At 48.4% G+C, this 26,556-nt stretch overlaps 2 protein-coding genes across 2 annotated transcripts in view; one reads left to right on the forward strand and one right to left on the reverse strand.

Moving 5' to 3' along the window:
• The first annotated feature begins 1,093 nt into the window (after positions 1-1,093).
• Positions 1,094-22,440, forward strand: ZNF653 (zinc finger protein 653). Its single transcript, XM_029586578.1, has 9 exons — positions 1,094-1,526; positions 7,929-7,972; positions 8,457-8,666; positions 11,257-11,727; positions 12,636-12,822; positions 14,879-14,987; positions 21,509-21,623; positions 21,883-21,982; positions 22,224-22,440. Exons 1-9 carry the CDS (start codon positions 1,252-1,254, stop codon positions 22,399-22,401), a joined length of 1,689 nt encoding a protein of 562 aa, XP_029442438.1. The 5' UTR covers positions 1,094-1,251; the 3' UTR covers positions 22,402-22,440.
• Positions 22,441-23,651: 1,211 nt separating this feature from the next.
• Positions 23,652-26,556, reverse strand: part of LOC115082341 (deoxyribonuclease-2-alpha-like) — a 10,878-nt gene continuing 7,973 nt past the window's right edge. Inside the window, exon 6 of the mRNA XM_029586577.1 lies at positions 23,652-23,848. Coding sequence (XP_029442437.1) covers positions 23,652-23,848 — 197 coding nt within the window. The remainder of the gene's footprint in view (positions 23,849-26,556) is intronic.

A 26,556-nucleotide genomic window follows, 5' to 3' on the forward strand; every position in this document is an offset into this window, starting at 1 on the left:
TTGAGGCAGGGACATATAAAGTGATTCAGGACTAGAATACACAGTCACTGACAGAGCCGGGGATTAGAGTTGAGGCAGGGATATATAAAGTGATTCAGGACTAGAATAGACAGACACTGACAGAGCCGGGGATTAGAGTTGAGGCAGGGATATATAAAGTGATTCATGACTAGAATACACAGTCACTGACAGAGCCGGGGATTGGAGTTGAGGCAGGGATATATAAAGTGATTCAGGACTAGAATAGACAGACACTGACAGAGCCGGGGATTGGAGTTGAGGCAGGGACATATAAAGTGATTCAGGACTAGAATAGACAGACACTGACAGAGCCGGGGATTGGAGTTGAGGCAGGGACATATAAAGTGATTCAGGACTAGAATAGACAGACACTGACAGAGCCGGGGATTGGAGTTGAGGCAGGGACATATAAAGTGATTCAGGACTAGAATAGACAGACACTGACAGAGCCGGGGATTGGACTTGAGGCAGGGACAAAGTGGGCGCTGTCCTCAAAAGTCTTTAGGGTGCCACCCGCTGGCAGTGATTTGGCACTGAGTGAGAAACCCCTTCCCACCATCATCTGTTTTAAATCCGCTGCTTGCTAGTTGCAGGGAGGGTCTCCTGAAAGGGTAAATAACCATTCCCGACTACTCCCGATTGTATAAATCTCAATCACAATCCCTCCCTCATCTCTTTCCCAAGCTAAAGAGCCCTACTCTGTTTAGCCTTGCTCCACCCCAAGGGAGCTTTCCCTAACCCTTTATCATTTTTGTCGCCTTTCTCTGTACCTTTTCTCGGTTCCGTTGTCGTTTCTGAGATGGCCCATCCGGGTCCCAGAAGGTCGGTCCATGTGGCTTAGCCGGAGAGAAGCATTAAACCTGTGCAATAAAAAGGGCTGGCATTTTATGCGTTAATCGTGATTGCTCTTTTGTAAATGTTGAAGGTAAAGCAAGAGCGAGAGCGTCTTTGCCCCCGGTTAAACCACGCGCGCGAACCTCACTTCCCTGAATTATCCGAGACGGCTGAAGCCGCGGGAGGCGCGTGCGCGGTGGGCGTGACGAGCCTCATGTCACTTCCGGTAGAAGGCGCAGAGGACACTTCCGCCAGAGACTGGGGAGAGGCGTTGCCGGCTGACGTCATGCGTCGTTTCCGGTATAAAGCTGCGCGGAGCGTGCTGCCTCGCTTCCGGTGACGTACCCGATTTACTTCCGGAGGGTCGGCAGCAGGGGTGCACGCGCGCGTCCGGGGATGGCGGAGTCCCGGGGCCTCGCTGAGGAGGAGGAGGAGGAGGTGGACGAGGAGGCCGGAGGCGGCAGGAAAGCCCGAGGTAGGCCCCGCCTCACGGACACGGATCGGGCCCGCCGCCGACTGGAGTCCCGCAAGAAGTACGACGTGAGGCGCGTGTACCTGGGCGAGGCGCACGGTCCCTGGGTGCAGCTCCGCAGGAAGAGCGGCTGGAGCGATGCCAAGCTGGCGGCCTACCTCATCTCCCTGGAGAAGGAGCAGCGGGCGGGCCGGCGGGGGTGAGGAAGAGACCGCTCTGCATGCACACCCCACGCACGCCCCTCTGACCCTCTCATGCCCATGCACCACCCATGTACCCTTTTACTTACAACCGCATGCACACCTCATCCCTACCTTCTCTCGGGAAGGAGCAGCGGGGGTGAGGAAGAGACCGCTCTGCATGCACGCCCCTCTGTCCTGCTCCATACCACTCTCATGCCCATGCGCCCATAAGAACATAAGAAAATGCCATACTGGGTCAGACCAAGGGTCCATCAAGCCCAGCATCCTGTTTCCAACAGAGGCCAATCCAGGCCATAAGAACCTGGCAAGTACCCAAAAACTAAGTCTATTCCATGTAACCATTGCTAATGGCAGTGGCTATTCTCTAAGTGAACTTAATAGCAGGTAATGGACTTCTCCTCCAAGAACTTATCCAATCCTTTTTTAAACACAGCTACACTAACTGCACTAACCACATTCTCTGGCAACAAATTCCAGAGTTTAATTGTGCGTTGAGTGAAAAAGAACTTTTTCTGATTAGTTTTAAATGTGCCCCATGCTAACTTCATGGAGTGCCCCCTAGTCTTTCTACTATCCGAAAGAGTAAATAACCGATTCACATCTACCCCTTCTAGACCTCTCATATCCCCCCTCAGCCGCCTCTTCTCCAAGCTGAAAAGTCCTAACCTCTTTAGTCTTTCCTCATAGGGGAGCTGTTTCTCTGTACCTTTCTCTGTACCTTCTCTATTGCAATTATATCTTTTTTGAGATGTGGTGACCAGAATTGTACACAGTATTCAAGGTGTGGTCTCACCATGGAGCGATACAGAGGCATTATGACATTTTCCGTTTTATTCACCATTCCCTTTCTAATAATTCCCAACATTCTGTTTGCTTTTTTGAGTGCCGCAGCACACTGAGCCGACTATTTCAATGTGTTATCCACTGTGACACCTAGATCTCTTTCTTGGGTTGTAGCACCTAATATGGAACCCAACATTGTGTAATTATAGCATGGGTTATTTTTCCCTATATGCATCACCTTGCACTTATCCACATTAAATTTCATCTGCCACTTGGATGCCCAATTTTCCAGTCTCACAAGGTTTTCCTGCAATTTATCACAATCTGCTTGTGACTTAACTACTCTGAACAATTTCGTGTCATCTGCAAATTTGATTATCTCACTCGTCGTATTTCTTTCCAGATCATTTATAAATATATTGAAAAGTAAGGGTCCCAATACAGATCCCTGAGGCACTCCACTGTCCACTCCCTTCCACTGAGAAAATTGCCCATTTAATCCTACTCTCTGTTTCCTGTCTTTTAGCCAGTTTGTAATCCACGAAAGGACATCGCCACCTATCCCATGACTTTTTACTTTTTCTAGAAGCCTCTCATGAGGAACTTTGTCAAACGCCTTCTGAAAATCCAAGTATACTATATCTACCGGTTCACCTTTATCCACATGTTTATTAACTCCTTCAAAAAAGTGAAGCAGATTTGTGAGGCAAGACTTGCCCTGGGTAAAGCCATGCTGACTTTGTTCCATTAAACCATGTCTTTCTATATGTTCTGTGATTTTGATGTTTAGAACACTTTCCACTATTTTTCCTGGCACTGAAGTCAGGCTAACCGGTCTGTAGTTTCCCGGATCGCCCCTGGAGCCCTTTTTAAATATTGGGGTTACATTTGCTATCCTCCAGTCTTCAGGTACAATGGATTATTTTAATAAGTTACAAATTTTTACTAATAGGTCTGAAATTTCATTTTTTAGTTCCTTCAGAACTCTGGGGTGTATACCATCTGGTCCAGGTGATTTACTACTCTTCAGTTTGTCAATCAGGCCTACCACATCTTCTAGGTTCACCGTGATTTGATTCAGTCCATCTGAATCATTACCCATGAAAACCTTCTCCATTACGGGTACCTCCCCAACATCCTCTTCAGTAAACACGGAAGCAAAGAAATCATTAAATCTTTCCGCGATGGCCTTATCTTCTCTAATTGCCCCTTTAACCCCTCGATCATCTAACTGTCCAACTGACTCACTCACAAGCTTTCTGCTTCGGATATATTTAAAGTTTTTACTGTGAGTTTTTGCCTCTACAGCCAACTTCTTTTCAAATTCTCTTAGTCTGTCTTATCAATGTCTTACATTTAACTTGCCAATGTTTATGCTTTATCCTATTTTCTTCTGTTGGATCCTTCTTCCAATTTTTGAATGAAGATCTTTTGGCTAAAATAGCTTCTTTCACCTCCCCTTTTAACCATGCCGGTAATTGTTTTGCCTTCTTTCCACCTTTCTTAATGTGTGGAATACATCTGGACTGTGCTTCTAGAATGGTATTTTTAACAATGACCACACCTCTTGGACATTTTTTACTTTTGTAGCTGCTCCCTTCAGTTTTTTTCTAACAATTTTTCTCATTTTATCAAAGTTGATCATATTATGATCACTATGGCCAAGCGGCCCCACCACCATTACCTCTCCCACCAAGTCCTGTGCTCCACTGAGAATTAGATCTAAAATTGCTCCCTCTCTCTGTTCCTGAACCAATTGCTCCATAAAGCTATCATTTATTCCATCCAGGAACGTTATCTCTCTAGCGTGACCCGATGATACATTTACCCAGTCTATATTGGGGTAATTGAAGTCTCCCATTATTACTGCACTACCAATTTGGTTAGCTTCTCTAATTTCTTTTAGCATTTCACTGTCAGTCTCAGCATCTTGACCAGGTTGATGGTATTATACCCCTATCACTATAGTCTTCCCTGACACACAAGGGATTTCTACCCTCTCCTAGTTACATCCCCCTTGTTGAAATGTATTTTCCAATCTTTCAGTTATGTGAACCGGTATGATGTCCCCACTAATACCGGTATATAAAAGTTTCTAAATAAATAAATAAATAAGATTCAATTTTGTATTTAGTCTCATGCAGGATGTTTATCCTGTTGGACTCTATGCCATCCTGGACATAAAGCACCACACCTCCTCCCGAGTGCTCCTCTCTGTCATTGCGATATAATTTGTACCCCGGTATAGCACTGTCCCATTGGTTATCCTCTTTCCACCATGTCTCTGAGATGCCAATTAAGTCTATGTCATTTACTGCTATACATTCTAATTCTCCCATCTTACTTCTTAGACTTCTGGCATTAGCATACAAACATTTCAAAGTTTGTTTTTTGTTTGTATTTTCATTCTGCTTTTTAATTGATAGGGATAAGTTAGAATTTTTTAGCTCAGGTGAGTTTTTAGTTACAGGCACTTGGACTACTTTTCTAATTATTGGAACCTCACTGTCAGGATGCCCTAATTCTAATGAAACAAACCGGAAGGTGGTCCCACGTAGCCAAGGCAAAAAAACAGAAGGGACTACCTTACACCGTGGAAACACCTTTATTAGAATTGCCCGACTCAAAATACAAGCTGAGTTTCGCCAAAAGGCTGCATCAGGGGCTAAAACAATCAAGAACAATAGATATTACCACAAACATGCTCTATATTAAAAATTATAAACAATCTGCTAGAAAATGGATGATTGTTCATCTCTATGTAACTCTACCATAATAGTCTACACTCATAATATTCATATATAACATACATATTTAAATCATTAATGTGCAACGTGACCCATTCTACTCTATTTTAAACCTACTACTATTTAAAACAAACATCATTTTTATAAAAAAATTGTTTTAAAAAATAGTTTTAAAAAATATATGAAAACACTGAAATCATTACCTTTATGCTGTAACCGTATACTCACAGCTACATATATCAGTATAACAATCTGACCATTAGTTGTTGCAGTAAAGCTGTTAATAAAAATGATCATTAAAAAACATAAAATGAGAGTCTCGTATACACAAATATATCAATAAATAATATTAAGAAACCATATGCATATCAAATCACACGTACAGACTATAAATAATATTCATAATACACACATCTAAAGCTGAAAATTATAAAAACAGCAATCAAACTATTACAGTAAGTTCAATATCAGTGCACTCATAACTTCCATTTAAATGACAACAATGCAGATATAATTAAAACTGCCTGATAAATAAAACAAAATTGTATTGACAAATCGCACTTAAACACATTTTAGCGCTAAAACCATTTTTTATCGCTAAAACTTAGTATAACACATAAATAAAGTCTTAAGCTGTTATTTTAGTAATCCCTAAGTTGTTGTGATATATATAACTAATACTCAACGAGCAGCTCTACAAAAAAATTTTTACTTTACATCTCGCAAAAACTAGCACTGCAACTAAGAAAAATCCTCTGCTATGTTGTCATTTATATGGCGTTCTTCAAAAAAAGTTATGAGTTTGTTTTAAATAGTAGTAGGTTTAAAATAGAGTGAATGGGTCACGTTGCACATTAATGATTTAAATATGTATGTTATATATGAATATTATGAGTGTAGACTATTATGGTAGAGTTACATAGAGATGAACAATCATCCATTTTCTAGCAGATTGTTTATAATTTTTAATATAGAGCATGTTTGTGGTAATATCTATTGTTCTTGATTGTTTTAGCCCCTGATGCAGCCTTTTGGCGAAACTCAGCTTGTATTTTGAGTCGGGCAATTCTAATAAAAGTCTTTCCACGGTGTAAGGTAGTCCCTTCTGTTTTTTTGCCCTAATTCTAATGCATCATTAGTATCCTTTGAAGATACATCTCTCCGAACCATGCGCTGCTGAGGGACTGTCGGCTTTCCCCTTTGTTCTAGTTTAAAAGCTTTTACACTCAACCCCATGCACACCTCATCCCTACCTTCTCTCCAGAAGGAAGAGCAGGGGGAATCACCTTTACACTAGACACTCAGAGCAAGTCTGTTACTCCTACATTATACAGCCAACCCCTTGTTCACACTTTACTGGTTAAAAGACAGGAAACAGAGTAGGATTAAATTTATTTATTTATTTATTTAAAGGCTTTTATATACCGGAGTTCATGCACTAGTGCATACCACTTCGGTTTACACAGAACAAGGAACAGAAAATTACATCAAACAGATTGAACAATTAAACAAATATACAATTACATCAGTTTTCTCAGTGGGAGTGGGCAGTGGAGTGCCCCAGGGATCTGTACTTGGACTGGTGCTTTTTGAATATATTTATAAATGATCTGGCAAGGAATACGACGAGTGAGGTAATCAAATTTGCAGATACAAAATTATTCAGAGTAGTTAAATCACAAGCAGATTGTGATACATTACAGGAGGACCTTGCACGACTGGAAGTTTGGGCATCCAAATGGCAGATGAAATTTAATGTGGATAAGTGCAAGGTGATGCATATAGGGAAAAATAACCCATGCTATAATTACACAATGTTGGGTTCCATATTAGGTGCTACAACCCAAGAAAGAGATCTAGGCATCATAGTGGATAACACATTGAAATCGTCGGCTCAGTGTGCTGCGCAGTCAAAAAAGCAAAGAGAATGTTAGGAATTATTAGAAAGGGAATGGTGAATAAAACGGAAAATGTTATAATGCCTCTGTATCGCTCCATGGTGAGACCACAACTTGAATACTGTGTACAATTCTGGTCGCTGCATCTCAAAAAAGATATAATTGTGATGGAGAAGGTACAGAGAAGGGCGACCAAAATGATAAAGGGGATGGAACAGCTCCCCTATGAGGAAAGACTGAAGAGGTTAGGACTTTTCAGCTTGGAGAAGAGACGGCTGAGGGGGGATGTGATAGAGGTGTTTAAGATCATGAGAGGTCTAGAACGGGGAGATGTGAATCGGTTATTTACTCTTTCAGATAATAGGACTAGGGGGCACTCCATGAAGTTAGCATGGGGCACATTTAAGAATAATCGGAGAAAGTTCTTTTTCACTCAACGCACAATTAAACTCTGGAATTTGTTGCCAGAGGATGTGGTGAGTGCAGTTAGTATAGCTGTGTTTAAAAAAGGATTGGATAAGTTCTTGGAGGAGAAGTCCATTACCTGCTATTAAGTTCACTTAGAGAATAGCCACTGCCATTAGCAATGGTAACATGGGATCTTCTTAGTGTTTGGGTACTTGCCAGGTTCTTGTGGCCTGGATTGGCCACTGTTGGAAACAGGATGCTGGGCTTGATGGACCCTTGCTCTGACCCAGCATAGCCTGTTATGTTCTTACTCATTCACTCTATACCCCTTCCCTCCCATCTCCCTGGTGAAGGAGCAGTGAGAGGACCGGGTGGGGTTTATAGATCATTTACACTTTCCTCTCCTCTCTTACCTTCTCGTTTCTCTGCATTAGGAGCAACGACTGGGCCGGAGGAGGTTGATACCCAGCTCTGGGATCAGAAAGAGTTTTTTTTTTTTTTTTTTTTTTTTATTGTTTCCAACCTTCATTTCTATCTTGTTTTTATTGCCTTTTTGTTTCAGGCAACCTTGGGAGCAGATGCCGAAGAAACCAAAGCGGAAGAAAAGTAAGTGTGCCTGTGGATTCTGGGCCAGATGGGATTTGTGCCAGGGGTTAACTAAGGGCATGAATTGCTTATCTGCACTTTCAACAAACTGGTGCTTGAGGGTCTATGAATCTCCTTTAGTGGACAGAACTGTGCCAGCAGTCTCCCTATCTCCACTGTAGGGGGGGGGGGGGTTGATATAAATGTTTTTTGCCCTCTGAAGAATGACTTTGCTTTGCAGCGTCTCTCCTGTCTGCATGTCTCACGAGCAGTCTCCTGCTGACCTGCACTGGGGCCACTGCTGGGCTTCTGTCCCCATGGCGCTGTTAAAAATGTGCAGTGCCGCATCGTTTAATGGGACGTGCTAGTTCCCCGTGGATCAGACCGTGGGATAGGTGGAAGACAGAGGCTTCCAGGCAGGAACAGTGCCTAAAAGCAGTTACACGTTCGTGGTTCCGCTGAGGGGGGGGAGCGGGTATCACTTACGTTGCAATCTGCTCCTTAGGGCGGAGGCGGAACGTGAACTGCGTGAAGAACCTGGTGATCTGGTACGAGGACCACAAGAACCGCTGCCCCTTTGAGCCGCTGCTCTCGGAGCTGGACCCCACCTTCGGCCTGTACACGACAGCCATCTGGCAGTGCGAGGCTGGCCACCGCTACTTCCAGGACCTGCACTCGCCGCTGAAGCCGCTGAGTGACTCTGAGAGCGACCGAGGTGAGGAGGGAACTCTGTCCATGAAGCTTGTGTGCGTGTTTATCTACGAATATAAAACGTGTGTAATTATACACACACAGTGATGCATAAATATACATGACACCTACCCCCTGTTCTGAGGGGCCTGGCTTCCCAGCAGTCTTCTGGTACCAATTTGGAAATGTTTTTTTTTTTTATTATTAAAGGGAAAAGTACTGAGGGTAATTTTAAAAACACATTTTTGTTAAGAGCTGTTCCTGGAATACCACAGATCGGTCCAGACTCCTGGGTTTTACCTCCCTGCCAGCAGATGGAGACAGAGAGAGTCTCCCTGACACTGTACATAACCCAGTGTGCCTCCTGCAGTCCCTCAGTATTTCTCTGTCTCCAGCAGTTCCCTGTATGTACCCAGATCAGTCCAGACTCCTGGGTTATGCCTCCCTGCCAGCAGATGGAGACAGAGAGAGTCTCACTGACCCTGTACATAACCCAGTGTGCTGCCTGCAGTCCCTCAATATTGTCCTATAACCAAGCCAAGATTCGTCCCAGAACAGTTCTAATGAAATAGTAAACAATCTCCCACAACGAGCAGGTGGAGCTGGTTTTTGCTAGGTGGCCGGGCCTGCTGGCAGTAGTCAGCGATAGGCGCGATGGTCGCACACTGGACTGTACTTCCGCTGTGTGCAGGAGCGCCTGGCAAGCAGGCACCCCTCACGGGCGGGAATGGGGGCTATATTCTCCAGGGCTGAAGGCCCCCCCCCTTCCTCTGCTATCGCTAGTGGGCCAGGGTGGAATCCACCCTAAAGACCCTGATTCTGGCAGGGGGTGGGGGGGGGAATCCTTCCGGAGTTGGATTGGAGGAGCTCGCTCTTTCCTCCTCCGGGTTCGTCCTGCTTCTTACATCGAGCATATTTGGTGTGAAAGGCGGCTGGGAAGGGGGCAGACCGTGCTCGGATGCCTGGTGCTCCGCGTCCAGCTAAGACACCTGCAAGTTCTGGGGGTCCGGTTCCGTGTGGGGCGCCCAGGACAGTGGTGGGCAGTCCGGATATGGGCTCCGGTGAGTCCCACCGAGCTTTGCAGGTTCCTGCCATTTTGGCCACTCCTGGGGCTTGGGCAACGATCCGACTACCCTACAAATATCCCAGATGCTCCGGATAAGAGGAGCCTAATGAAGAGGGAGTGGGACCCGGTCATGGGTGGCCTGAGGGGTGCAGTGAAAGCCTTCCCTCTTCACAGGTCCGTGAGGAAGCTGGTAGTCAGGGAGTGGGGCCCTCAAGGGTAGGCCGGGCGATGACAAAAGTTATCTCCGTTGCCGGAGGTTACGTTTGAGTTGCCCGTTCCCAAGATGGAGGCATCATTTTCCTGTGGTCGCCAAGGGGGCCACCTTTCCTGCTGCTGGTTCGGCGGCACCGAGGCGACGTGCAGGGTGAAAAGTCTGTTTATCATCTCGAGAGGGTATCTCCACAAGGGATTTGCAGGGCAGCCACATGGAAATCTTTAAAACACTTCCACCGGGCATGGAGCGGGACTCTCGCAGTCCCAGTTCCCATTTCGGGAAGCTTTGGTACATCCCAGGAGCCCGCACTGATCTGTGGTACTACAGGAAGGGAAATTAGCAGGTAAGAACGGCTAAGCCCTGGAACCAAGGAGAGGGAGGGAGGAAGAGCTGCTTTGCCTTCCTTCGTGGATCCGCAGGCCCTTGTCCAGGGGGTAAGATATAATCACAGGGGAGAAAATCTTAAGCAAAGGGAGGCATTCGTACAATGAGAACATTTTTTAGTCGGGAAGAAACAAGAGGACCAGTTGCAAAGGTTAAAAATCTGCACGACTTGTGGAGATTTGCTTAAAAGTAGCACATTGGAAGCCCAGATAAAAGGTGTTCCACACTTTTTTGAAAAAGGTCGAAGTTAGATCAGACAGTTTGCAGCTTGGTTAAATGGGAGCCGTGGAAGAAGCTATTAAAGGGATTTTAAATAAAAGGTGAAGAAGTGCAAATGAGGCTAAGAACGAGCGCGGGCGGGCGGATAAGGTAGACAGAAATATTTAATAAGATAAGGTGGCTGAAGCGAGAATTTTGAAAAAGGAAGCCTGCCCCGTTAGGGAGACGGGGGCAACTGAACGGCGGACGGGGTTTACCGTGGAAGCTCGCAGAGCGATGCACGGAGGGAACAATAAATCCCGACCACGGGTGCTCCGTGCCGGGTTCTGTAGCCTCAAAAGGAGGCCGGCGTCCTCGCAGACGTCACCTCAATCTTCAGCTCGGCGTGCGGCGGCGATCCGAATGCTAGGGGGAGAATATCGCAAGGCCTCTGCGTCGCCCCAGGGCGCGCCCTCCTCCTGAGTGCTGTGTGCAAGCTCTGGCCATCGCATCTCAGGAAAGGTACAGAGGAGGGGGGACTGAAGGGCTCCCCTGTGATGAGAGAGGCTGTGTGCAGGCTAGGGGCCCTTTAGAAAGGTTTGTGTACATTTTTGCAGGACGGGGGGGTCCATAAACCGCTCTTAGCCTACTTTCTTGGGGAAGCAGCAGGAATGACTTTCATATTGGGGGTTTAGCGTGGACTGCCGGGCGACCTGGCCACTCACAGTCAGCTCTCTCTCTTCCCCCCCCCAGCTCACGGCATCGGAGCGTGCAGCTGCAAATCTTCCGACGACAGCTCCAGCTCGGAGCCCGAGGAGCCGTCGCGGAGCCGGCCCCTGGAGGAGAACGCCGAGGGAGACCCGCTTGCCCCGGAGCGACCGGAGCCGGGGGGCATGGAGACGGTGGTGTGCGTGCCGGTGCAGGTCAGCTCGGGCCACGGCGGCCTGTTTGACGGCGTGAGCCAGGAGACGCTGGGGGAGATGGTGGCCAGTTGCCCCATGCAGGGCGTGGTGCAGGGCTCGCAGGTCATCATCATCGCAGGCCCCGGCTACGAAGCCCTGACGGCCGAAGGGATCCACCTTAACGTGGGCGGCACCGGTGGCCAGGCAGTTCCTTGCAGCGTAATAGAGGGGGTCACCACTTACACGCAGACGGAGCCGGACAGCACGGATGCTCCTGCTGATGGACAGACGAGCAGCATGGAGGACTTGGAGACCAACACAGGTACTCGGGATGTCTGCAGTGGCAGGAAAGTGATAGGCACCGTGTGAGGGCTGAACTGTTCCTTCCTGGTACGTGTGAGAGAAGCTTGCACTGCCTGTGCTGTGTGGGTGAGGGAAGCTTGCACTGCCGCTGCCTGTGCTGGGGCAGTGGGTGGGTGAGGGAAGCTTGCACTGCCGCTGCCTGTGCTGGGGCAGTGTGTCTGTGTGGGAAGCTTGCACTGCCGCTGCCTGTGCTGGGGCAGTGTGTCTGTGTGGGAAGCTTGCACTGCCGCTGCCTGTGCTGGGGCAGTGTGTCTGTGTGGGAAGCTTGCACTGCCGCTGCCTGTGCTGGGGCAGTGTGTCTGTGTGGGAAGCTTGCACTGCCGCTGCCTGTGCTGGGGCTGTGTGTGTGGGTGAGGGAAGCTTGCACTGCCGCTGCCTGTGCTGGGGCTGTGTGTGTGGGTGAGGGAAGCTTGCACTGCCGCTGCCTGTGCTGGGGCTGTGTGTGTGGGTGAGGGAAGCTTGCACTGCCGCTGCCTGTGCTGGGGCTGTGTGTGTGGGTGAGGGAAGCTTGCACTGCCGCTGCCTGTGCTGGGACAGTGTGTCTGTGTGGGAAGCTTGCACTGCCGCTGCCTGTGCTGGGGCAGTGTGTGTGGGTGAGGGAAGCTTGCACTGCCGCTGCCTGTGCTGGGACAGTGTGTCTGTGTGGGTGAGGGAAGCTTGCTCTGCCGTTTCCTGTGCTGTCCCTGTCCTGCACTGTGTGTGAGAATCTATGCAGGAAGCAGCAGTGCTTCTGTTGAGAAATGCATTTAGACCCTTTCTGTGGGTCCCAGATCCAGCCTGTGTGCTGCTCCTGCCTCCCTGTCTGGGAGTGGAACTGCTGTCCTGGGTTTTTTTTAAATCCTTTTGCAATCTGATCTCTGCTGACAGGGAAAGAAGATCTTTATGTTCTCAAACAAGAAAGCGAAGCAGGGAATCCCCCGGCCCTGGCTGCGTCTCCTTCCCTGGAAGCTGCCCGGGAGCAGATGGGCGAATCGGAGGCGGCCATGGAGGGCCTGGAGCCTGGAAACCCTCACATGTCGGCCATCATCTACGAGATCCCCAAAGAAACCGGGAAGTGAGTCCCAGAACGGGGAGGGGGGAGAGCCTGCTAGGGGCGCTGCTGGCTGCGGAAGCAGAGGAGGAGACCGGGGTGGGGGTTATTGAGACCATCCTGAAAGATGAAACCCGCTACACATTTCGCAGATGCTATCCCCTCCAAAACCCTCCTCTCCATTCCAACCACCATCGCCAAACCCTTATCTGACTTCATTAATTGCTCCCTCACCTTCGGCAAAGTCCCAGATCCCCTCAAACTTGCCGTCGTGAAGCCACTCCTAAAAAAAAAAAAAAACCCCTCCGATCCTGCAAGCTACAGGCCCATCTCCAACCTCCCCGTCCTTGAGAAAGCAGTCAATACTCGGCTCTCCCACTACCTCCAGGAACACAACCTCCTGCACCCATCTCAATTTGGATTCCGGAAAGGCCGTAACACCGAGAATCTCCTTTTAGCTATCACTGACACCAAGGTCACTGGTTCCTACTTGCATTACTGGATATATCGGCGGCCTTCGACCCTGTCAGTCATCACATCCTTCTCGCCCGCTTGGGCAGAGATGGGCATTGCCGAGACAGCACTAGACTGGTTCGCCTCTTACCTCACAAGCAGAGAATACCTGATAAAACTCGGTGACTTTGAATCTGCTCACGTTCCCCAGGGCTCTTCCCTTTTCAATATCTACCTACTCTCTGACCTAGGCCTGGACTTTTTCTTATACGGGGACGATGTGCAAATTCTCATCCCCCGTTCAAAAAAAAAACCCTCAATGAAAACCATCCCTCTTCTGGGAATCCTGCCTAGTCGCCATCAACGCCCTATTAACCAACCTCCACCTTGCACTTAATGCAACCAAAACCGAATTACTCTTCCTTTCCAAGCAACCTGTACACGCCTCCGCCTCTACATCAACCCCCTCCACCCTCGCCCACGCCCTACCCCCCTCCGTAAGAGACCTGGGAGTCACACTCGAGCAACACCTCGCCTTCAAGCCACACATCAAGGCCCTGCTTAAAGCAGGTTTCTACAAACTCCAGATCCTTAAAAAGCTCAGGCCACTACTCCACCCACAAGACTTCTGTCCAGTCCTGCAGTCCACCTTATTCTCCAAAATGGACTACTGCAACGCCCTGCTGCTAGGCCTCCCATACTCCACCATCAAACCTTACAGAACGCCATGGCGAGAATCCTAACCAACACAGGCAAAAGGGAGCACATCACACCCATCCTTGCACAACTGCATTGGCTGCCCATCCGTTTCCGCTCTCAATATAAAACCCTCACCGTACTCCACAACGTTCTCTACAAAAGCAACTCCGCCCGGCTCAAGAAGATGCCCCACTTTCACACTTCCCGTCGCCCCACAAGATCCTCCCAAACAGGCACCCTACACACACCCCCCCCCCCCTAAAAACAGCTCATCTCTCCACCAGCAGGGAAAGAGCCTTCACCATCGCAGGCCCGGCCCTCTGGAACTCCCCTCCCCGCACACCTCCGTCTCGAGCCCTCCCTGACCAATTTCAGAAAAAGGCATCAAGACCTGGCTCTTCAGACAACCCCCCCCCCCCCTGAAGCCAACTCCACCCTCCCACCACAAATCCCCATTGGATCTCATTACCATGCCACCTGAAATTGCCTTGACGTAAGTTAATTGTATTCACACACTGCTGTAAATAAGTTATAATAATTTATAGAATGTATAATGTAAATAAGTTATAATCTATAACCCTCTCTAAATTATCACTCCTCTACAGGAGGAGGGCATTTACCGCAGGACTGCAATCTCCTCCACTATAATTATGGTTACGCTCCTCTACTTTCTCAGCTGCTTATCCCTTCCTCCTCTATCTATCCCCCTCGCCCTGTTTTTTTTTTTTTGGGCGAGGGGGGGGATAGATATTGGAGGATAGAATTTTCCTCCTTTCTCAAGTTTTATTGTGAACCGGCGTGATGTGCCCGCACGAACACCGGTATATTAAAAAGCTGTTAAATAAAATAAAATACCTGCAGATTCTCTGCCCGGGACCCCGTCGCTCACTCGTGTGACCTCTTCTCCCCCCCCCCCCCCCCCCTGCAGGCGGAGGAGCAAGCGGGGCCGTGTGGCAGACATGGACGGGATGCTGGAAATGTTTCACTGCCCTTACGAAGGATGCAGCCAGGTCTACGTGGCACTCAGCAGCTTCCAGGTAACCCTGCTGATGCAGCCTGCACTGCCCCTGTGTGTGTGTGTGAGTGAATAAGAACATAAGAACCTGCCATACTGGGTCAGAGCAAGGGTCCATCAAGCCCAGCATCCTGTTTCCAACAGAGGCCAATCCAGGCCACAAGATCCTGGCAAGTACCCAAAAACTAAGAAGATCCCATGCTACTGATGCAATTAATAGCAGTGGCTATTCCCTAAGTAAACCTTGAGTACTAAATGTGAATTAAGAACATAAGAAATTGCCATGCTGGGTCAGACCAAGGGTCCATCAAGCCCAGCATCCTGTTTCCAACAGAGGCCAATCCAGGCCACAAGAACCTGGCAAGTACCCAAAAACTAAGAAGATCCCATGCTACTGATGCAATTAATAGCAGTGGCTATTCCCTAAGTAAACCTTGAGTACTAAATGTGAATTAAGAACATAAGAAAATGCCATACTGGGTCAGACCAAGGGTCCATCAAGCCCAGCATCCTGTTTCCAACAGAGGCCAATCCAGGCCATAAGAACCTGGCAATTACCCAAACACTAAGAAGATCCCATGCTACTGATGCAATTAATAGCAGTGGCTATTCCCTAAGTAAACCTTGAGTACTAAATGTGAATTAAGAACATAAGAAAATGCCATACTGGGTCAGACCAAGGGTCCATCAAGCCCAGCATCCTGTTTCCAACAGAGGCCAATCCAGGCCATAAGAACCTGGCAATTACCCAAACACTAAGAAGATCCCATGCTACTGATGCAATTAATAGCAGTGGCTATTCCCTAAGTAAACTTGATTAATAGCAGTTAATGGACTCCTCCTCCAAGAACTTATCCAAACCTTTTTTAAACCCAGCTACACTAACTGCTCTAACCACATCCTAACATTCAGAAAAAAACTCAAGACGTGGCTCTTTCACCAAGCATTCGGGGATCCCCAAGATAATCACTAGATGCCCTGATCTTATCTGGACAATGGTCTTTGATCTTCATGAACGATGGACTATGGCACTGCTAGGTTAAAGCACCTGTAGCTTTAACCTGTATTCTCTATTGTTTTTTCTTGTTTATTATCCGCCTTTACCTTCCAGCTACGTAAGCTTCCAAGTTCTTACCCCTTGTTGAATGTAACTTTGCCTTATTTCACCTCTTTTGTTTAATTTAGTTCCGCTTCAGTTATACCCTTGTTTAAATGTAAACCGATCCGATATGGTTATTACTATGAAGGTCGGTATAAAAAAGTGTTAAATAAAATAAATCCTCTGGCAACAAATTCCAGAGCTTTATTGTGCGTGAGTAAAAAAGAATTTTCTCCGATTAGTCTTAAATGTGCCCCATGCTAACTTCATGGAGTGCCCCCTAGTCTTTCTATTATTCGAAAGTGTAAATAACAGATTCACATCTACCCGTTCTAGACCTCTGATGATCTTAAACACCTCTATCATATCCCCCCTCAGCCGTCTCTTCTCCAAGCTGAAAAGTCCTAACCTCTTCAGTCTTTCCTCATAGGGGAAGCTGTTCCATTCCCCTTATTTGGTAGCCTCTCTGTACCTTCTCCATCACAATTATATCTTTTCTGAGATGTGGCGACCAGAATTGTACACAGTATTCAAGGTGTGGTCTCACCATGCAGCGATACAGAGGCATTATGACATTTTCCGTTTTATTACCCATTCCCTTCCTAATAATTCCCAACATTCTGTTTGCTTTTTGACTGCCGCAGCACACTGAGCCGACGATTTCAATGTATTTAATTATTTAGTTTTCTATATTGTCACAGAGACGAGCCATCGTAATGGTTTACAATATAATACAAAAAACAGCCATTAAAATAAATCAGGGCTATCCATTATGATGCCTACTGTATTTTCCAGCGAATAAGACGACCCCCCCCCCCTTTTTATACACATTTTTGAGAAAAAATAATTTTACACTCAAACAGGAGCAACCCTATCTATGAAAGGGCAACACTACAAATACCGTATATCAGGCCCTAAAAACCATTACACCTCTTATTAGGAAAACAGAACTAGCAAGCAACTATAGATCCCCACAGAGAAATAATTGTAAAACTATACTAATAAGCAGAATAAATGTTTCAAAACAGCTATGAACAGAATAACATCCAACAATTAAAAACTCATAACTATTAAACATTCTCCAAACACCAATAAAATATTTCAAAAAAAGCAGACACATCACATAATATTAAATAATTAAAATGGCAGTCAATCAAGAAAAATAAACTTAAAGCCACCTTTACTTACCCCCTCCAGCAGCTCTCCTACTCCTCTTCCATGCAGGCCGTAACACACACCAGAAGCAGCAGTAGTGGCTAAGCTCTATACTCATGGTCCTCTTCCTTAGTACCCATGACTCTCACATACACACCATACCAGTCATGCCCCCATGACCAGTTTCTGTCTCTCACAGACTGTTTGGGAGATGATTGGTGTTTCTCACACACAAGTCACCTTCCTGAACAGTTTCTCTCATGCCATACACACAGGCTTCCCACTTCCATGCTCTCTCTCACATAATCAGGCTTCTTACTCCCATGCTTTCTCACATACCCAGATTTCTCACTTCCATGCCTTTTCTCTCTCTCACACACAATCAGTCACCTCCCTGACTAATGTCTCACACTCTCACATACACATCAGTCATCTCTCTGAGCAGTCACTTTCATTGTCTCTCACATACACACACATGAGCTCTCTGACCAGTTTCTCTCAATCAAATGCATTCTCTCACTTACTCACAGGCTGGCTGCTTCTCTCTCTCACTCACTTCCTCTCCCCCCCCCCCCCCCCCCCACACCCCTCCCCGAGCACAAACGGTAGTTGCAGCAGCCGCCTCCTCCAGCCCCCGCAGGCCAAGAAAGAAGAATCCCATCGGCCGCGGGAGGCTCACGCTGCTCTCTCCTTTCCCTATTATCAGCTGCTTCGATTGCTCGGGGGCCGATGCTGCTGTCGCCGCTGCTATTTTTTCCATGCGGCAGGGCTCTTTCTCCTTCCTGCACACCGCATATCACTTCCTGTTCCGGGGGGGGGGCGGGAAGAAGAAAAGGCCCAGCCGCGGATGCCACAGCTTTTTTTTTGCACTGGCAGCAGGGAAGGAAGAGCAGCGGGAGAGACCGGGAGCACGCGACACCTGTGAGAAGAGCTGCCCTATAAGACTACCCCCGACTTCTGAGAAGATTTTCAGGGGTTAAAAAGTCGTCTTATACGCCGGAAAATACGGTACATCTTTTTCCTGGGTGGTAGCACCTAATATGGAACCCAACATTGTGTAACTACAGCAAGGGTTATTTTTCCCTATATGCATCACCTTGCACTTATCCACATTAAATTTCATCTGCCATTTGGATGCCCAATCTTTCCAGTCTCACAAGGTCTTCCTGCAATTTATCACAATCTGCTTGTGATTTAACTACTCTGAACAATTTTGTGTCATCTGCAAACTTGATTATCTCACTCGTCGTATTTCTTTCCAGATCATTTATAAATATATTGAACAGTAAGGGTCCCGATACAGATCCCTGAGGCACTCCACTGTCCACTCCCTTCCACTGAGAAAATTGTCCATTTAATCCTACTCTGTTTCCTGTCTTTTAGCCAGTTTGTAATCCACGAAAGGACATCGCCACCTATCCCATGACTTTTTACTTTTCCTAGAAGCCTCTCATGAGGAACTTTGTCAAACGCCTTCTGAAAATCCAAGTATACTATATCTACCGGTTCACCTTTATCCACATGTTTATTAACTCCTTCAAAAAAGTGAAGCAGATTTGTGAGGCAAGACTTGCCCTGGGTAAAGCCATGCTGACCTTGTTCCATTAAACAATGTCTTTCTATATGTTCTGTGATTTTTGACGTTTAGAACACTTTCCACTATTTTTCCTGGCACTTGAAGTCAGGCTCACCGCTCACGTGAAAATGCCGACTGGCTGACCGCAGCCCTCCGCGTCCCTAACAAAAAACTGAGATGGGCTAATAAAGCCTTACTGTCCATCCCCCTCCATCAAAACAGCCAAACTTAACCCAAGTTAAGGGAAAGAGCCCTCTCCTTAGCAGGCCCTGTGCTATGCAACTCCACGCCCGTGGAGATCCGCCTACAAAGAGACATCAAAACCTTCAGAAAACGTTTAAAGACATTGGTTATTCAAACAGGCGTAGAACACAGGGAATAAGAAAAGCGACTGGCAGCTCACCCTAAACACACGGCCCAAACCAACACGGGTACACGTTCTATTTTAATCATTGGAATAAGATGACATAGTTTCTCTTATTCCTGCTCGAAATAAGCGGACATAACACATCCAATTATGAGGGTTTTTTTTTTTATCACTGCTTGGTTACCGTAAAGTCTTGGCACGTGCATAACGATAGAATTCATAACCTTTTCCAAGATTATTATTTGTGCCTTATTGTGAACCGTTCCGATGGTACCTAACTTAGTGAGGGCACGGAAAAGTTTTTTTTTAAATCTTTTTTTTTTTATTAAATTTTTTTTTAATGCGCATCAAGAAAATCTCTTGAAAATATCATTACGTACATTCATAACACTTATCCAGAAATCCACATTTTTTTTAAAAGAAAAAAAAGACCATGTATACAATTTTCAAGCCCACAATACACAAGATCCAAGTGAAGATCATAAACTTAAATCAATTTAAATTCACTCTTTTGGCGCTGGCAGGAGCTAATTTTTAATATTGAAGGGTGGAGAAACGCAGACCTTCCAAGGTTTTGGAGCCGATTAATGCACAGGACTAACAGCCTAAGCCACAGAATTTTCACATACAAACTGCGTTAGTTGCGAGGGTAAAAAAAAAAAAATAAATAGGATTTATCTCTAAACTTAATTAAACGACGACAGGGGAATCTTAATGTAAAGGTTGCCCCTATCTGCAAAACCTTCTTTTCCGTGTGGTTTTAGATCCATCGGGAAATATCCTCACTTGAAGCCCCATAAATTTCTCCAAACGATGTTTAAAATATGGTTTTCAGGATCCATGCTTTATCCGTCTCCCACGCAAAGTTTTGCTATCAAGGTGGCAGCTTGTGCTGGGGCCTGATGTGAGGTTTCCAAGAAAGTCCCTAAGATTTAACCCTATATTTTCAATTTTCTCCTTAAATACTTCTTTCTGAGAGTTAGAAAGTTTTCTTGAATCCTCTCTTCCTGGTTATATAAAATACCTTTTTGGTTAATGGAGGAATTTGCTCAGGAGGTATTTTCAAAACATCTGGTGCATGTTTACAAAACATCTCTCTGGGGGGGGTTTATGAACCACTTATGGAAAATTTAATTATTCAAAGATTCTTGTGGGTTTTTTTTCCAGCAGATTTTCCATACTCTCTCAATTTTATTTAGCAGTGTTTATATATTTATTTATTTAGTTAGTTAGTTAGCAGTGTTTATATATTTGTCTTTCACAAATTGTTCTTGCTGATATTTAACAGATTCAAAAAAAGCTTTTTCCCTCCCAGTCTCTCCACCAGCCTTAGCTTTCACAGTATTTTCCAGGGACTTCATTCTGACTTCAGGATCCTCAACTTTCTTTTTTTTTTTTTTAATGGCTCAAGTCTGTTGTATCATTAAATGGCCCGGCTCTACCATTGTTTCCCATAGAGATTCTAATGTGATCTGTGTTTGGTTTTAAAGGGCAATAAAACTTTTTTTACACTTATCTGTTGTGGTGTGGAGGTCCTTTCCCTATGACTCGACTCCAGTATACCTCCGAGGTGCGCCTCAAGCAGGTCAGGCTGTTCTTCTAAGCCGCTTTTCCCCCGGAGGTGAACTCCCTGGCCGGCTGGTCCTGCCGGGTTACCGTCCCGGGTCCCGCAGCAGCGCAGGGATCCCTCGCTGCCTCCCCCTGCAGCGGGGACAGGGTGACAGCAAAAGTCCGGCGGGGAACTCTGCTCCTCCTTTCCCCCGCGACTCTTCTTCCGATGCTCGAGCTCCTCGCACGACGTCGGGCGTCCATGGGGCCGAAATCTGGCGTTTCGGGGAGTAGCCCCAGGTAATGCTTTCTCCCGGGCGCCCCTCTTCCTAGCCGAATGTGGCATTTTCGCAAAGTAAGATTAGGAAAAAATTACAGGAGGTAAAGCTCCACGCTCTCAGTGCTGCATCACGATGGCCATAGAAAATTTTTTAAATAAATAAAATAGTTACCCTGATTGCCCCTGGAGCCCTTTTTAAATATTGGGGTTATAGTGGCGACCCTTGTCTTCAGGTACAATGGATGATTTTAATGATAGGTTACAAGTTTTAACTAAGAGATCAGAAATTTCATTTCTGAGTTCCTTCAGTACACTAGGATGCATACCATCCGGTCCAGGTGATTTGCTACTCTTTAGTTTGTCAATCTGGCCTACCACATCTTCTAGGCTCACAGTGTGTGAGTGTGAAGCTTGCACTGCTGCCGGTGCTGGTGCAATGCGTGTGTGTCTGTGTGTTGTTTGTTGCAGGTTTTTTTGTAGCAGTGTTCAGCGTATCTTGTTTTATGTTCTCTCCCTAGAATCACGTTAACCTCGTGCACCGGAAAGGGAAAACGAAAGTGTGTCCCCACCCGGGGTGTGGCAAGAAGTTTTATTTATCCAACCACCTGCGGCGGCACATGATCATTCACTCAGGTACCTGCCGTTCGCCCAGCGTGGTCTGATGGCATCCCGGGGACCTGCCTCCCTTGTGGAGCGAGCGTGCTGGGTTTTCAGAGGCCCCGGTTACTACCGGCGTCTGACGCAGGAGGTGGTGGCCTCTGGCGCACGTGTGCCCTGGAATTTGTTGGGGAGGATGCTCGGCGCGCGAGGCTGCAGCCCCTGGGTGTTGCAGGGTTGGATGGATGTGGCCTGTGAGCAGTCTCGTGCGCTCTTGCTGTCTCTCTCACTGCAGGCGTGCGGGAGTTTATCTGCGAGACCTGCGGCAAATCCTTCAAGAGGAAGAACCACCTGGAGGTCCATCGAAGGACGCACACAGGGGAGACCCCTCTGCAGTAAGTTCCCCGCCGCGGCCTCTGCCCCTCTCTCTCTCTCTCTCGGGCAGGTGCAACCTGTGGCTGCCCGTGCCGCTGACCCCCCTCTCTCTCGCAGTGCCGCGTGCAACCTGTGGCTGCCCATGCTGCTGACCTACTCGCTCTCTCTCGCAGCTGCAACCTGTGGCTGCCTGTGACGCTGACCCACCTCTCTCTCTCTCGCTGTGCTGATGACCCCTCTCTCTGTCCCTCTCTCTGACAGGTGTGAGATCTGTGGCTATCAGTGCCGGCAGCGGGCCTCGCTGAACTGGCACATGAGGAAGCACATGACGGAAGTTCACTACAACTTCACCTGCGAGTACTGCGGGAAGCCCTTTGAGAAGCTGGACAGTGTCAAGTTTCACAAACTGAAGAGCCACCCGGACTCCAAGCCCCCCTGAGCCTGCTGCCCCTCGGCACCATAAATTTTTTTTTTTTGGTTCCTCTTTTTATTTATTTAAGTGTGAGGTGGACTGCAGTGTGGCCTCCTCCCTCTTCCGAAGGCCCCTGTGGGGGGAAGGCCCCGGCCTGGACTCTGGGGTCGCAGGACATGGCCGTCCCCTCGGCCTCCTTTTTCCCTGGAGTGAGACTTTCCTCTTTCTCGTCGCTTGCACACCCTGCGCCCCGGTTGCGTTGCTGCGGTGGTGGAGGGAGGCGCGTGGGGTGAGGGAGGAAGGGGTTGCGGGGGGAGCAGGCACACGAGTGTTGGAAAGTGGAAATGATAACTCTATAAATACATTAAAGGGCCCAGCGTGGGTGCAATGCAGGAGCAGTGTGTGAGAGAAACCCAATCCCTTACTGTAAGGTAGGGGGAGATCCTGGAAGCGGGGCTTGTGTCAAACTGACCTCTGCTAGCCCGGTCAGCGCCACACAGGTCTCCCCCCCCCCTCCATGGCATGAGAGAGGATCATCTCCTTCCCCCTGAGGGAGGGCGCCCTGTGCTGTTTGAAGGTCTCTCTCCCCCCTATCTCACCTTCCCTGCCATGGACTCCTCTTCCCCCCACCTACAGCCAAGAGCGCAGGTCACAGAGTCTGGTGTGCTCTCCCTCCCCCTCTATGCACCTGCGGGGGGGTGGGGGGGGGGGTCCTGGAGAGAGTTAAACTCCTCCCCTGGCTGGGACAGAAATTAGCTCTCAGCTAGCCTGGGCGGGAGCCGCTCCTGGGGGCTGCATCCACCTGGTGCCTCTCTTTCTGTGTGGCCGCCAGGCACTTCCCCCTGAGCCTGCTCTGCGTGGGGCGGGGGAGAGAGCGGGGCTGCTTCGCTGTCCTCTTATCTTCTTCCCCGGATCATCTTCTCAGCCTCCTGCCACTGGGAGCCTATCCCTGCACCACTGCTCCAGCGAGGAGAGTACCTGCAGTTAGGGGTCCTGGATCTGGCCAGGGCCTGTGACTGACGACTCCTCCCCATCCAGAGCGTGAAGACCTGACCCTGCCCGCACGCAAAGCTGTGGCTGCCAGCTTTGCAAAGGAAGCCCATGTGCTTGGGGGGGGGGGGGGGTGTTTCCGCCTCCGCCTCCTCGCTTTCCGGGCAGGAGAAGGGATCAGGCCAGGTTCTGCCGCGTGCAGTCCTGCCTCTGCTCAGTAGGTGGCGCCAGAGCCCGGGGAATTCCCTGCCCTGGGAGGATGGGCAGAGCACCCGCCTCCCTCGCCGTCACATGCTCCACGCAAGCCAGCAATCCAGCAGGAGCAGGGGATGGACTCCAGAACGCAGGTCCTCTGCTTTCTCCTCGCCGGCAGCTGCTCCTCGCAGCCTCTCTCCCTGCTTATAATGGATTTGTATTGTTCCTCCCGCGGATGCCAGCTTCTCTTTTTTTTTTCCCTTTGCAATGGCTACTGAAAAGGTCTGATCTATGGAACAGGAACAGCCCAGGCAATGGCACTGCGAGTTTTCAACTGGTCCACGTATTTCCCCCACCCCGACAAACATGAGGGCCTGTCTGCTCTGCCCATCCACACCAACAACTCAACTCTACCATCCCTTCCACTTCCTTAGAGAGGCCACGGGCTTGTCCCCTCTTTTCCTGAACTCAAATACTGTCCTTGTCTCACTACCCCCACTGGGAGGCAGTTCCACACATTCACCTCCCTCTCTGTAAAGAAACATTTCCTAAAATTATTCCGGAGTCTACCCCCCTGACCCCTCCCATGACCCCTCCTCATGCTAGAGGCTCAGCTCCTGTGCATGGAAACCTCTGAGATATCTGAATGTCTCTATCCTATCTCCCCTCTCCTCCAGGGTGCATCATGTTTAGATCTTTAACTCTATCCCCATGTGCTTTAGGATGAAGACCACTGACCATGTTAGCAGCCTCCTTTCCATTGATAGAGGCTCAGCTCCTGTGCATGGAAACCTCTGAGATATCTGAATGTCTCTATCCTATCTCCCCTCTCCTCCAGGGTGCATCATGTTTAGATCTTTAACTCTCTCCCCATGTGCTTTAGGATGAAGACCACTGACCATGTTAGCAGCCTCCCTCTGGAGCGACTCCATCCTGTTTCTATCCTTTTGAAGGTGGGGTCTCCAGAATTGTACTCAGTATTCCCAGTGAGGTCGCACCAGGGACCTATACAGGGGCAGCATCCCCTCCCTTTTTCTGCTGACCATTCCTCCCCCTATGTTTGAAAGTCTTGGTACTAAAAAAGCAAGAGGTGCCACAAGCCAGGAGTGGGGTGCATTGGCAGAGCTGTGTGTGGGGTCTCAGTACTGGAATAGCAGGGGGTGCTGCAGGGCAGGAGTGAGGTGCATTGGCAGAGCTGTGTGTGGGGTCTCAGTACTGGAATAGCAGGGGGTGCTGCAGGGCAGGAGTGAGGTGCATTGGCAGAGCTGTGTGTGAGGGTCTCAGTACTGGAAGAGCAGGAGGTGCTGCAGGGCAGGAGTGAGGTGCATTGGCAGAGCTGTGTGTGAGGGTCTCAGTACTGGAATAGCAGGGGGTGCTGCAGGGCAGGAGTGAGGTGCATTGGCAGAGCTGTGTGTGAGGGTCTCAGTACTGGAATAGGGGGTGCTGCAGGGCAGGAGTGAAGTGCATTGGCAGAGCTGTGTGTGAGGGTCTCAGTACTGGAATAGCAGGGGGTGCCGCAGGGCAGGAGTGAGGTGCATTGGCAGAGCTGTGTGTGAGAGTCTCAGTACTGGAATAGCAGGAGGTGCTGCAGGGCAGGAGTGAGGTGCATTGGCAGAGCTGTGTGTGAGGGTCTCAGTACTGGAATAGCAGGAGGTGCTGCAGGGCAGGAGGGAGGTGCATTGGCAGAGCTGTGTGTGAGAGTCTCAGTACTGGAATAGCAGGAGGTGCTGCAGGGCAGGAGTGAGGTGCATTGGCAGAGCTGTGTGTCAGGGTCTCAGTACTGGAATAGCAGGAGGTGCTGCAGGGCAGGAGTGAGGTGCATTGGTAGAGCTGTGTGTGAGGGTCTCAGTACTGGAAAGGCAGGGGTTGCTGCAGGGCAGGAGGGAGGTGCATTGGCAGAGCTGATAGTAACTGAGCTGTGACTTGAGGGGTAAAGCCTGGGATAAGCACAGAGGATCCTTAGCTGTGAGGGGTAAAGCCTGGGATAAGCACAGAGGATCCTTAGCTGTGAGGGAGTGAGGGGTAAAGCCTGGGATAAGCACAGAGGATCCTTAGCTGTGGGGGGAGTGAGGGGTAAAGCCCGGGATAAGCACAGAGGATCCTCAGCAGTGGGGACAGAGCTGGCACTTTTGCCTCAAGGAGTCCAGTTGATGTTTCTCTGCTCCCTGCAGCACTGGCTGGTGATAATGTGCCTTCTGCATTGCTGGTTGACCTTGCGCTGTCCTCCGGCTGAGGCAGGCTGCAGGCCCCTGGGGAGTGCATCGCCTCCAGACAGCCTGCAGCTAATGGCAGTGTTTAGGAAGCGAGAGAGAGAGAGTGTGTGTATGTATCAAAGAGAGAGTGTCAGTGTGTGTGAGTGAGTGAGTGTGTGTGTGTATCAGAGAGAGAGAGAGAGAGAAAGTGTGAGTGTGTGTATCAGAGAGAGAGAGAGAGAGAAAGTGTGAGTGTGTGTATCAGAGAGAGAGAGAAAGTGTGAGTGTGTGTATCAGAGAGTGTGTGTATCAGAGAGTGTGTGTATCAGAGAGAGAGAGAAAGTGTGAGTGTGTGTGTATCAGAGAGAGAGAGAAAGTGTGTGTGTGTGTATCAGAGAGAGAGAGAAAGTGTGTGTGTGTGTGTGTGTAAGTGTGTGTATCAGAGAGAGAGTGTGTGTGTAAGAGAGAGAAAGTGTGTGTGTGTAAGTGTGTGTATCAGAGAGAGAGAGAAAGTGTGTGTGTAAGTGTGTGTTTCAGAGAGAGAGTGTGTGTGTAAGAGAGAGAGAAATTGTGTGTGTGTGTAAGTGTGTGTATCAGAGAGAGTGTGTGTGTGTGTATCAGAGAGAGAGAGAAAGTGTGTGTGTGTGTGTAAGTGTGTGTATCAGAGAGAGTGTGTGTGTAAGAGAGAGAGAAAGTGTGTGTGTGTGTAAGTGTGTGTATCAGAGAGAGAGTGTGTGTGTAAGAGAGAGAGAAAGTGTGTGTGTGTGTGTAAGTGTGTGTATCAGAGAGAGTGTGTGTGTGTGTG

The sequence above is a fragment of the Rhinatrema bivittatum genome, unplaced genomic scaffold (genome assembly GCF_901001135.1).
Source record: "Rhinatrema bivittatum unplaced genomic scaffold, aRhiBiv1.1, whole genome shotgun sequence".
Classification (NCBI taxonomy): Eukaryota; Metazoa; Chordata; class Amphibia; order Gymnophiona; family Rhinatrematidae; genus Rhinatrema; species Rhinatrema bivittatum.

Bases quoted from the DNA above. Each gene is read 5' to 3' on its own strand.
- ZNF653 (XM_029586578.1), top strand. From the start codon at position 1,252: ATGGCGGAGTCCCGGGGCCTCGCTGAGGAGGAGGAGGAGGAGGTGGAC. The intron at 11,728-12,635 runs GTACTCGGGATG...CTCTGCTGACAG, and splicing joins GGACTTGGAGACCAACACAG to GGAAAGAAGATCTTTATGTT. The intron at 21,624-21,882 runs GTACCTGCCGTT...CTCTCACTGCAG, and splicing joins GCACATGATCATTCACTCAG to GCGTGCGGGAGTTTATCTGC.